Source organism: Elephas maximus, chromosome X (assembly GCF_024166365.1).
Source record: "Elephas maximus indicus isolate mEleMax1 chromosome X, mEleMax1 primary haplotype, whole genome shotgun sequence".
In the NCBI taxonomy this organism is placed as follows: domain Eukaryota; kingdom Metazoa; phylum Chordata; class Mammalia; order Proboscidea; family Elephantidae; genus Elephas; species Elephas maximus.
This window is the reverse complement of record NC_064846.1, coordinates 162,853,545-162,866,655: the sequence shown is the minus strand read 5'-3', so window position 1 is coordinate 162,866,655 and position 13,111 is coordinate 162,853,545. Positions and strand designations below refer to the sequence as shown.

The 13,111-nt window shown below is 42.7% G+C and overlaps 1 protein-coding gene across 1 annotated transcript in view; it reads left to right on the top strand.

Moving 5' to 3' along the window:
• SYAP1 (synapse associated protein 1) overlaps positions 1-8,644 on the top strand; it is a 28,338-nt gene extending 19,694 nt beyond the window's left edge. The window contains exons 6-9 of the mRNA XM_049873389.1: positions 3,417-3,565; positions 5,503-5,561; positions 6,022-6,169; positions 7,670-8,644. Of these exons, the coding sequence (XP_049729346.1) occupies positions 3,417-3,565; positions 5,503-5,561; positions 6,022-6,169; positions 7,670-7,797 (484 nt within the window). The 3' untranslated portion in view covers positions 7,798-8,644. The remainder of the gene's footprint in view (positions 1-3,416; positions 3,566-5,502; positions 5,562-6,021; positions 6,170-7,669) is intronic.
• Positions 8,645-13,111: the final 4,467 nt, after the last annotated feature.

Sequence of the window (13,111 nt, the reverse complement as noted above, 5' to 3'; positions counted from 1 at the left end):
ATATTTGTGTTTATCAATCAAGAGAGCAAGCATTGCCCATGCTCCTTAGAGCTCAGAATTAAAAGGGGCCTTGAAGATCGACAGGCAGCTTACTTCCTGCTGGAGAGGCCAAATTCCCTTTTGTATAGCTGCGCTTCTTATTAACGTCATTTCTTAGGTGGCACCAAAATCTATAGCCTTGTACTGTCTTTTTTTTTTTTTTTAGTGTCTTCCAGAGCAACACAGGAATGGGTTTTCCAGAGCAACACAGGATAAATCTGGTTCTAGTCCGTATGATAGCTTGAGGTGGGGGTAAGACCCCTGAACTTATCAGGGCAGACAGCCCCAGTTCCTTCACTTGGTCCCCAGGTGCCTTCGTCTCTGTCTATACCACCTCACCATATGAGTTATTAAACCTCTGAATACCCTTGGTTTTGTCGGTGTTGTCATTGAGTGAGTTCCCAGAAACGAGTATATGTTGTCCAGCCACCAAGTAGCACGTCATATCGTGCACTTTTTACTACAAAACACGTTCCTTTAGGGCTTTCAGCAGCTACAGTGTACTTTTGTTTGCTCAGCTAAAACTCGTGCTCACTTACAAGCCCTCATGAACTGCTGTCAAGCCAGGTCCCCCTCCTGCAGAACTACTTCCAAGAGATGGTATGAGAAAGATTTCAGCAGGCAGAGAAGTTTGGGAAATGCCACTTGGTATATGTTAAGAACATAAAAAGCCAGAGGCTGTAATTCCTGGCACCTTGCCTTACTCATCCCTGCGCCCCCAGCACCTCGCATGGTCCTCCTGCCTGTGGTGCTCAGTAAATGCTTGTGGAATCAGGAACGAACGAGAGAGGCGGGCTGCTTCCTGTTGCCTGGCCTAGCCTATGTAGATCATCTTGCATTTTCCCTCTCGCTTAAAAAGCCAGCTACCTCGCCGGGCTTCACCATTTGCGAATGTGGTAATCCTGCATTCTGACGTCTTTGTCTAAGGATAGCCAGTCCTGAGTCAGAAGCCCACGTCAGTGTATTCTGTTCCTTCTCACTGATTTGTTCCCCTCCTCCAGGGTCTTTTTCTGTCTTGCCTTCATGCTAGATGTCCCCCCATCCTAAGAGCCCAGCATCCTCACTAGTACACCAGGGACAGAGGGGCGCTCTCCTACCCTTTTGTCGCTATGAGTCAGAATTGACTTGATGGCAGTGGGTTTGGTTTTTGGTTTTGTCATTTCCACTAGCAAGACATTTTTAGAACACAAAATTAGTGAGTCCTCCAGGAAAAAGAAAACACTGCACATAGCCTGCAGGTCACTGGACCCGTACCTCAGTGCCCCCTTGGTTTGGGGGTGTGCCTGTTAGGGTGGGTAGGTTTTATGTTTTTATTCAGTCTTGTTTTGTCTTCCACCTTTGAGATTTTTATTTAATTGCTCCAAGGGGAGCACAGCCATCCATGTTTTTTATTTTTATTATTATTTTGAAACAATCACAAGCTGACAGAAAAGTTAGAAGTACAGCCTAAAGAACTTTGTTCTGGAGTCATTTGAGAGTAAATGGCTGACCGGATGCCGTATCACCTCAAAATGCTTCAGTGTGTATTTCCTGCAAGCAAGGAATTTTCTTATATAACCATCCAGGTCAGGAAATTACCATTTACCCATTGTTGTTGTGTGCAGTCAGGCTGGTTCCGACTCATAGTGACCCCATATGACACCAGAACTGTGCCATAGGGTTTTCTAGACTGCAGTCTTCACAGGAGCGGATTGTCAGGCCTTTCTCCCTCAGAGCTACAGGGTGGATTCAAACTGCCAGCCTTTTAGTTAGCAGCCGAGGACGTCACCGTTACACCATCAGAGCTCCTTCTTTGGACATTACCATCATCTAATTCTCGGACTCTATTCAAGCCGTCATTTCTCCCAATGGTGTCTTTTTTAGCAAAAGGACCCAGGTCAGACTCACCCGTTGCACTTGGTTTTCTTGTGTCTTCATTCTCCTTTGTGTGTTGTGTCCTGTCAGGTGGCACATGCCATCGTTTTGCCCCATTACTGTTCCCTTTGATCACTTGATTAAGGTGGAGTCTGCCAGGCTTCTTAACTGTAAAGTTACTCTTTTGCTCTCTGAAATTAATAAGTACTTTGTGGGGAGGTACTATGAAACTACACAGATATTCCATTCCTCATCAGACTCTCAATGTATTGATGTATTTATATCAGTATGGACTCATAGGCCTATTTTATGGAGTAGGTTATTGTCCATTGCTATCGTTAATTAGTTTGATGTTCAATAAGATTTGGCCAGTAGGAACCACTCAGGCTGGCTTCTGTGCCCTTTTGACATGTCCCATCATTCTTTGAGGACTTCCTTGCTTTCTGCCACAAGAGTCTCCATGGTCATCTTGTACTTTCCCTGCTCTAACCCTAGAATCAGCCATTTATCCAAGGAGCCCTGGTTCATTTTAGTGGAAAATGGTATTTAGAAATCAAGAGCTGGGCGCTAGGTGTGCTCATGCCTCTTGAGGTATGTATCACTACTGTGGCCCTCAGTGGACAGAGCTGGGGAATATGTGTGTATTGTGTACACATGTATACACTCAATTGCATCTGTATCGAACACCATGTATTCACAGTGATACCTCATTTCAGGGACCATTCTAGTGTTTTCCGTTTCTGTGTTTGTAACTCCCTTCTCCAACAGTGAGAAAGCTTAATATATTTACTTACTTGGTCAATCCCCCTGGATGTAACCGATCTCCCGTTTCCTCTGCCACCTCCTCCCCTGCTCAGACACCCTCCTCTCCCCGCTCAAGCTCTGATTTCCATTCCAGGCCACTCCCCTGTGTAGACAATTACCTTTGTCCCACATGGGTGCCAGTACCCTGCACCGGATGATTCTGATATGCAGCCAAGTTTGAGAAGCCCTGTAGGGTTCTCAGGTGGAACTGTACTTAGATCTTTTTATTAACCGTCTCCCACCTCGTCGTTAACTCTTATTGAGTGCTGGTTATCAGAAAGCTGCCAAACATTTCCTTTCAAAAGGAACAACCCCTTTAATCTTTTCTTTTCACTGCTTGAAAGCATTTAATACACTAAACAGCAATTAATTGATAGAGGCCTGGCTCTGCAGCCCATCTCTCAAATTGATCATATAGCTTTCTCAGGAGCTACCCTGTTTTCCTCTGCTTAGGGCAGAGTGATGTTATTAAAATCCCAGGAAATGCTGAGGTTTCATTGGTTTTCCGTAAGCTGTCTTTTGCTGCTGCGGAGAAGATAACTCTTCTTTTTATGCTGGTATTCAGCTTTTCAGTTCTAAAGCAAATGAGAATCTCGTTTGATCCTCATTTGGATTAGAAAGTGTTCCTAAATGCCACCGGTTCCGCTCACCTCTAAACAGAAAGCCCCTGTGTGTACTGGTTTGCACGCATTCTCAATGGATTGCTGTCTCTGTCACAGTGTGAAGGAGGAGGTGTTTTGGAGGAACTACTTTTACCGCGTCTCCCTGATCAAGCAGTCGGCTCAGCTGACTGCCCTGGCTGCCCAGCAGCAGGCCGCAGGAAAGGAGGAGAGAAGCCACAGCAGAGAAGGGGATTTGCCGCTGACAGGTACATTCACAGAAGAATACTTCACTCTGCAGAAAGAATGACTTTAAAAGTTTTGAACTTAACTTAGGGACTGTCATGAGCTTGTCATCTTGTATATACCAGAAGTGTCATCATCTTGTGGAAAAAGTCTATCCTTTCCAGAGGAAATACTCGTTGTTGCCATCCCTCTGACCCAGCTCACAAATGTCCTCCCCAGGCTGTCCTGTACTTTGCCTTTTTCTCATCCCTTGGTTTTTATTTCTTCTTTCCCCCTTGATCGTCATCCCCACATCTCTTTCCCTGCCCTTTACCACAGGGGGCTTTTCAGACCTGCTCTCCTCCTCTCTACTTCACGCCACCTCCTCTTTGTTCTTTCTCTGTCTTCGATTAGGCCTGATGTTTCCTGAATAAGCAGAGTTGGTAGAGCAGAACAAAACTCTGTTCCAGTCCAAGCTACGAATCCCCAGCTCTGAGCTAGGCACTAGGAAACTAAACCTTTTGCTCACTCGCATTGTGACAGTTTATCCTGGGTTGTTGGGAAAGAGGTTTTATAATATTAGCAACGATTTCAATATCTGTAATAATCATTGAAATAAGAAATTATCTGTAATAATCATTGAAACAAGAAATGTGTTTTATGTTGGTTTTTAACATTAAATGAGCACCTGCTGTGTCTAGGTACTAATGACAACTGGAAGCTGGCCCCACAAGAAGTGGGGAATGTGGCTTATGGAGTGTTAAATGATTAACCAAGACAGTAGCGTGTCATAAGGTCCAGGCTCTACAGTCTTATTAGGAAGTGATCTGCCACTGCATGGAGGGCCAGGGAAATATAATGAAGCTGCTATACACAGGAAAGTTTGCCATTTTGTACAGAGATGTTAACACAAATCCCAGTTGTCAGTCTTTAGCATTGTTTATTTTACCAGAAAATGCCACTTGACTAAATCATGCCTGTATAACAAAATGGACTTAAGAAAGTGTTCCATAAAGACTATGTATCTGGTATGGTTAATAAAATAGAAAAGAGGGCCAGCGAGCAAGACAAGGATGCTAACCGGACTGAGCATTAATTTTGACTTTTTTGCTTTCTAGCCTCATGACAAAAGGGGAAACTTGATAAATAACTTAATTCTTATTATCCTGAAAGAACTCACAGAGCTATTCTATAATGATTTTCTTAGCAATGACGTAAAAAAGGATTTCCTGCTTGAAATCTTATATAAAAGGCATTGAATATGATATATTGAACAATATCCCCAAGAGTAAGATGTTTTCACATGGTGTCTTAGTCATCTAGTGCTGCTGTAACAGAAATACCACAAGTGGATGGCTTTAACAAAGAGAAATTTATTCTCTCACTGCCTGCCTAGAAGGCTGAATGTCCACATTCAGGGCGTCAGCTCCAGGGGAAGGCTTTCTCTGTCTGTTGTCCTTCTCGTCAAATCTTCCCCCAGACTAGGAGCCTTCTCTGAACAGGGACCCCGGGTCCAAAGGACACGCTGTGCTCCTGGCACTGCTTTCTAGGTAGTATAAGGTCCCCCTATCTCTCTGCTTGCTTCCCTTTCCTTCAGTCTCTTGAGAGATAAAAGGTGGTGCAGGCCACACCCCAGGGAAACTCCCTTTACATTGGATCAGGGAAGTAACCTGGGTAAGGGTGGTGTTACAATCCCACCCTAATCCTCTTTGACATAAAATTACAATCACAAAATGAAGGACAACCACAATACTGAAAATCATGGCCTAACCAAGTTGATACACACATTTTGGGGGGACATAATTCAATCCATGACACATGGCTAGTTCTTGTAAGAACTTGAGAAAAGCTGAAAGCATAACACAAAACCTTATTTTGGAGAATTATTTCATATCATCATACTTGTGGATATTTTAGCTGTTATAACGTGTATTCAGAATTGAATCAAGCAATTATTGTCTCTTTTATTCTCACTTCTTAGAGGCAGTACGGCCCAAAACGCCACCTGTTGTAATCAAATCTCAGCTTAAAACTCAAGAGGTAATACAGCTTTACATTGTACCTAGCGGGTTGATGTCTAGAAATGAAGTTAAATCTGTGTTAACTAACTCAGATGCCAGTTAAAACGACTTAGGAGTATGGGTCTTATCTGTGGTGAAGAAGAGGCATCCGGGGCTTGAATAGTCGAGAATCTATAGCTGAGACATGAGCTGATTTACTGGTGTAGATAATTCTAGATGTGCTCACTGGGGATTAGATAGAATGATTCGAGTGATCCAAACTGTAAGTGAGAATAATAGACTCAGGTGGTAACTCGCTCAGTTACCGAGCAACTTTGCGAGTTAGAAGGCTGAAGAGGAGTGACCATCCTGTCATAGACCTCGAAGAGGAAGGAAGTGAAAATGACGCTGAGTTAAATTGTGAGAGGACTGTAACAAGAACTCTGGCACATAAATGTCACTTAGACAACCGCTTCCAGAGCTCCTTTGTTGAATTTCAGGATGAGGAAGAGATTTCGACCAGCCCAGGTGTTTCTGAGTTTGTCAGCGATGCCTTCGATGCCTGTAACTTCAATCAGGAGGATCTGAGGAAAGAAATGGAGCAGCTCGTGCTTGACAAAAAGGAAGAGGAGACAGCTGTGCTAGAAGGTAAAAACTAAACCAAGCCAGAAAAACTGTTCTCATCCCCAATTCCTAAATTGATTGTGGAAAATTATTATTCTGAAGCAGACATGCAAAATAAGTTGTGTAGGGGGCCCTGAGCTTCTGTTAATGGTGGTGGAATAATTTGAAGAAGGATAGTGGTGATAATTGCACAACGTGATGAAGGTAATCAGTTGTCACTGAATTGTAAAAAATGTTGAATTAGCTCCTCACGAGAAGGTGGATTCCAGTCAATATGACCAGACCTCACATCCTCTGCCCTAAGCATGACCAGAAGAGGACCAAAGGAGTTTGGAGTCTGCTTTGATCTTAGAGCTCCTCTGATGAAACCCTCTCCAGCCCCACCCCCATTGCTGAGGGAGAAACCAAGACCCAGGAGGTTAACTGGTCTGCCCAAGGTACCTCAGCTCCAAAGACATGTGGCTAGGTCAGGGCGAGATGCGTGTGCACCATCCCCGTGGAGATGCTGCTCTCCAGCCTTCCACTTGAAAGGCTGGCATTTGCCTGGGTTTATACGTGCGAGTAGAAGGTTCCTTTCCCAGCTGTTGCGTACAGCAAGAACATCACTTCAATTACTAATTTAAAAAAGAGAACCAAAGCAAGAGGGACACTGCTTTCTTTGGCACATCCAGCCATGTTCCTTGCTTTCTGCTGGATGGAAAGCAAAGGGTTGGCTAATCGTCATCACACGAAGAGTGTTCCATGAAGCCCTCTAGGGTGTGCAGTGCCTTCAAGAAGCCAGCTGTTCCCACGGTGGTACAAAGAGCAGTAGCTCATTCAGCTGGCTCTGCCAGCTGGATGTCCCATGAGAAAACTGGCCTCCCAAAGTTGAGCTGGAGTGGCGGGGGGTGCTGGAAGAGGGCCTGGAGGAGGGGCTTGGGCAGGAAGGAGTGAGGAGCTGGCAGGGAAAAGGGAAGCAAGTGGGAAGTGTAAAACTGGGCTGGCCAGGCGCATGTCTGTGGCTGTCGAGCCATGTGGTCTTGGGTAAGTCACTTAATCTCTAAGCCTCTGTCCCCCCATCTATAAAATGTGTGGAATAGTGGTATCTGGTCCATGGGTTGTTCTAAGGATAAAAAGAGTGATAAACAGAAAGCACTTAGCCCAGTGTCTGGCTCAGTATGTGCTCAATAAACAGTTGGGTGTTTTTGCTACCATCATCATCATTGGTGGTGGTAAAAATTAACTTGCTACCAAATACTAATTATCAATTATTTAAATAAAAGGAAAAGCCGAAGCCTAGATAAGGCAAAATCACACCCAAAATTTACTGATGACATATAATACCTTTGCTGCTACACTAACAATGAATTTCTCTTTGGTCATTGTTAAAACTGGTTCCACTTTTCTGAGGCTACATGGTGATGAGGTCTGATACATGAACAATCACAGCTAGGGCTGACGTACGTCGTTAAAGTTGACTGAAGTGTTAAGACCAGCATTATGAGTTCAGAAAGAATCTTTGCCTTCTCATTTGGTTTTTTCCAGATGATTCTGCAGATTGGGAAAAAGAGCTACAACAGGAACTTCAAGAATATGAAGTGGTGGCAGAATCAGAGAAACGAGATGAAAACTGGGATAAGGAAATAGAGAAAATGCTTCAAGAGGAAAATTAGCTGTTTGCTGAAATAAACAAATAATCCCTAACATCCTAGGTGTCCAGATTTACTGAACCAGAAGACAGAGAAGAATATAACTTGATTGAAATTCAGAATTGCTTCAGCCAGCATTATCCTTTTTTCAAGCTGAAACTTGCTTCTTCTACTTAAAAAAATCTATCTAGAACAGTTATCCTAATAATTGAAAAGGGATGTTTAATGTAATATTTCTTTAATATAAAACTAGTTACACATGTCCTTGTAGTCAATATGGATATCTTTGTCACAGAAACAAAAGTGAAAATATTAGAGCTCTGTTTTCTATGAGTCAAAAAATATAACTTAATTTATCCTTTAATCATGGTTTTGTAAACATTTGTACTCATTGTGATTTCTTTGATACATGTTCGTTAACATGCTGACTTAATACATGAATTGATGACTATGAGAATGACCAAATTACACCAAAGAACTTCAGAGGAAGTACTTGCAAAATTATTTTCTCGATGGATATTTTCTAAAATTCCGTGTGGCAGCCAAAGGATAAAATAATTACAACAGTTTTAACGGTCTAAACATCACAATTTGACATTAAGAAATACTGTGCAAAAACATTTGTTTTTCTTTGGGGTTTTCCTTTTTTTTTTTTTTTTAACTATACCACATTTAATAATGTTCTCTTAAAGTTCATGTCGTGATTTTTGTAGAAAGCAGGGCCTTTGATCCTTTTTGTATTAAGGACCTTCAGAAGTCTGTCCGCTTCAGCGTCTCTTGTTTAAATCATCACTACGTATAAATGTTTTAGCTTTGTTTATCTTAATTAAACTGTCAGTCTATTAAGAGCGTGTTCTTCTGAGTGCAACCGATGGGACTTTATTGATGAATCCTACTTGTATTTTGCTACACCAGCAAGCACGTATTCCTAGAATATGGTTATTTTATAAGAACAAGGTGCTTAATGTCAGAAAACTTCTGAAGCATTTGCTTCTAGAGCCTTTCTTATTTCTCAGGGAGCCTTTTATTTCATAAAGGAGAACAGAATTCAAAAATTGCTTTGTAAGCAAAATGTACATATGCATATTCTTGGCCCCATAAAAATGAGTCCGTGTCCTCTGGGCCAAGATGTAGTCAACAAGAGAACTGGGCCCAGGGCCAAGCATTGCTCTTCCATTCAGAGTTTGGGATACACACACGGAAGTAAGCCTGACTTTCTCAGCTCGCATCACTTGGGTTCTAGTAATATACTCGTCTTCTCTGAAACCACGGACCCCGTGACCACACGCTCCCCCTTGCAGTACTACAGTTGTCCGTTACTGAGTTTGGGTTCAGAGATCATGGTAGCTGGCAACTTCTGAAATACTCCCATTGACAGGAAAAGTTGTTTTCATAGGATTTCCTGGATGAAAAGAGACCTGTTAAATGTGCGTAAGTAGCTACAATTCCTGGACGCAAACAGATCAGAACATGATGGGCCTGGCTCTGAGTATGTGCACTGAAATCCTTACCGATGAATGTTGAAGGAACACACAAAAAAAGCAAAGGTTTCAGAGAAAGGAACAAGCCTAAAATAACCACTGAAATGCAGTGTGGTCGTTACTAACAATTTTACAGGACATGCACTGCATTTAAAAATAACCTAATTGCACATTCCCCCATGAAAATGAAAGGATAAGCTAAGATTTTCTACAGACCATCAGAATATAATAATGCTGTATTTTCATGGAATCAAGGAGTAAAATGTTCTGCTTTAGTAAATTACACAGGTAACTGAAGAGTGATTCCTTTATTGAAGGTCAAGAGAATTTGCAGCCATGTTGGGTGGAAACTTTCTAAGTATTTAGTACACGGCTGGGGGTTAGCCAACAAGATATACTAAGCCTAAAAACATAACAAGCCTCATAAAGTGAGACTGAACATATTTCATCACACGATGGGTGTTCTACGTTGCTACTCAGAGTGTGGCCCGGGAACCAGCAGCAGCAGCAACCTGGGAGCTGCTTAGAAATGCAGAGTCTCGGGCTGGCCCCAGACCTGCTGGATCAGTCTGCCTATTAACAAGACCCCCTGGGACTGGAGTGGACACTTCAGTTTTAAGAAGCGCTGCACTAATACACAAATGCCTTCAGGGCAGCTGACGTTCTGGTGCTTTCTGCTGCTTACCGTTCCGCTGAATGTCCTTGGATAACAGTGTCCTGCTAGTCGGTGTTACAGGTGTCTCCTCTGGTATGGCAGTTGTCACCTACTGCTGACTCCCCCTTGCTGCCCTACCACAATTAAGAAGCAAGCTTCCAGGGAGAGATGAATAAGCGTACTAATCCAGACATTTCTGATACTGTACTTTTCAAAGGAAAATAACTACAGAGGCTGCTTCTAGGAGGTTCTTTGACAACCACCAGCTTTCACTTAGGTGCTTGAGCTGCATCAGCTGATAGGACTTGAAGTCTGATGCTGGCTGCAGTGGTGGTCCCCGTGTTTGCAGTGCTCACACCCATGAAGTCAACCAAAATAATATTTGTGGTGACAGCGGCTTTGTAATAACCAGGTAAGTCTCTGGCTGGCTGGTGCTGCCAATTGAGCCAAAGGTTTTACTCCACTACAGCAAACTCAGTTACACTGTCAGACTCTCCTTATACTCAAAAGTGGTACTCGGACTCAGTGATTTAAGATGCCCTATTATTATAACCAGGATAATTTTTCAGAGTAAAAATTGTTAAAACCGTATGGGACAGTTCTATTCTGTCCTATGGGGTCACTCTGAGTCGGAATTGACAGCAACCGGCAACGAAAGAAAACACAAGATCACGTCCAATTTGTGCTGTTTGATTTACCTCCTTGATTGTTTTTGGTATAAGAGCTGGGGATCCGAATGTGCTTCTATAACTTAATTTGATATGGTCACTTTCTGGTATTAAATTTTTTCCCCCAATTTTTAAGTACAGATTTTTCAGTTATGAAAACTAGATGCATTTAATTTTAGCAAAAAAAAAAAAAAAGTTTACGTTTTTAAAAATATAAGTGGTGGAATTTTTGATATGGTTTATAATCAGTTTTATTGTAAGAAGGATGGGCCCTTTTAATGGATGATTACTTCCACAGCTTACACTGATATGAAGAAATTAAATTACAAAGTACATGTTAAAACCCAAAAAAACCAAACCCATTGCTGTTGAGTCAATTCTGCCTCATAGTGACCCTATAGGACAGGTTAGAACTGCCCCATAGAGTTTCCAAGGAGCGCCTGGTGGATTTGAACTGCTAACCCTTTAATTAGCAGCTGTAGCTCTTAACCACTATGCCACCAGGGTTTCCAAAATACATGTTACAGTATCAGAAAAAAAAGATGGTGCTTAGAGAGGAAATTAACAAGTCATGACATGACATATATAGTCATGAAGCTTTAATCTTATGCAGTTATATATTTCAGATCATCAAAATATCTGCTCTTCACACTAAGGGATTTGTTTAAGTGAAACCATTTAGGATTTCAGTTATTAAATGGATTTTTTAAACAGCATTTAATCAATATCACTGTATCCCAATTTACTTCCAAAATGAAAAACTACATTACACTCTGTTCTAGCTAATACACATCACTTTTAGTGGCAAGGTACAAATTGTAATGGTTTTTCCTAAATAAAGATTCTATTCTGGTAAAAGAGGACCTGTAAATGTTTCCAAGTGATGTGGTATGTAGGCCCCCACTGTTAGAAGTAAAACTGCCTTGAGATGATGTTGAATTGTAAGAACACATTTAACTATACACTTCTACTCAAATTCAGTGGGTTCATAATAAATAATAAAAGGTCATTCTAACCTACAGTCAGTAGGCCTCTACTCTAAGGCTATTGTGGGAGGTTCCCCACCCCAAGTTGTGTTGTTAGGTGCCCTCAAGTTGTTTCCAAATCACAGCGACGCTATACACTGCCCACTCCTTGAAATATATCCTAGAGAAATAAGAGTCTTTACACGAACAGATATATATGCACACCCATGTTCATTGCAGCACTGTTTACGATAGCAAAAAGATGGAAGCAACCAAGGTGCCCATCAATGGATGAAAGGATAAATGATGGTATATTCCCCCCACACAATGGAATACTACACATCGATAAAGAACAATGATGAATCTGTAAAACATTTCATAACATGGAGGAACCTGGAGGGCATTATGCTGAGTGAAATAAGTCAATCACAAAAGTACAAATATGGTATGAGACCACCACTGTGTTCAGCCATATCTCGAACAGAACCTGCGCCATTTTTCCTTTCCCTAGCCTGTCTCTGTTAACTCCTCTAAAAGTTAAATGTTAACTACTGTTTCCCCTAGGACCCTGGAAAACAAGTGATATCAATCTAAGCCTGTCAAACAGGATGAAGGATGGCGCCAGCCACCCCTTGAGCTGATGGGATAATGGCAAGAAAAGATCAACATGTTTGAAATAGGACCACCGAAACCAAACAGGGAATGCACATTCTACAAGTTCCTAAAACCTATGGCCCCTTTTCCCTTTAAAACCCTAGCTGGCCTGCAGTTCCTGGAGATAGCTTTAGGAGGAGATCATTCCCCTCTGTCTCCATATACCAGTATATATCTTAATAAAGCTCTTGCCACCCACCTCACCCCTGTTTCAAGAATTGGCTGTTTGTGGCAGGCAGCTCTAACTTGCGAAATTGTGGTAACAATTTGGTGGCCCGTACAGGGATTTCTAGCCTTTTGAGGCACGGTGGCCCTGTGGTGGGGCCTGGGCCCGATCAACAGTTCTTCCACCAAGCAGCTGCTGGGGACTCAGTTTGTCCCAGGAGGCTGTCCCTGGACCCAGGCTTGCTGCAGCACCACTGGTGCCCAACCGTGCCAAAGAGATGGGTGAAGTCAAGACTTGACTAGGATCCTGAGGTGAGTCCATGACTCTCTCCCTGTTGTACACGGGGGCTGGGTGGGTAGAGCCAGCCAGTGTAGCTTCTGGAACTGGACCTGGGCCATTGGTTTCTAAGGCCAGTGGTGCCTTAGATGACTGTCCCCATGAGTAGGACTGCAAGGAGGGACTCTTAATGACTCTAGAATTTGGAGGTACATGAGTGTGTGGCGGCCATCGGTTTTGTGTGTCTGGATGTTGTCTGTCTCTGGTTGGTGCACCCTGGTTCTGGGGAGTGGATGTAGACTTCTCTATCTGTTTAGATTGGGAGATTGAAGCCCCTCCGTCTGGTACTGGGGATAGGAGTTATCTGGAGGATTGAAGTTGAGATTCAGACATTCCTAGTAATATGTTAGACCTCGCTAAGATCATCCTCGTTCCCCCTCTCCTTTCTGGCTTGTCTGGTCCAAGCACTCTGT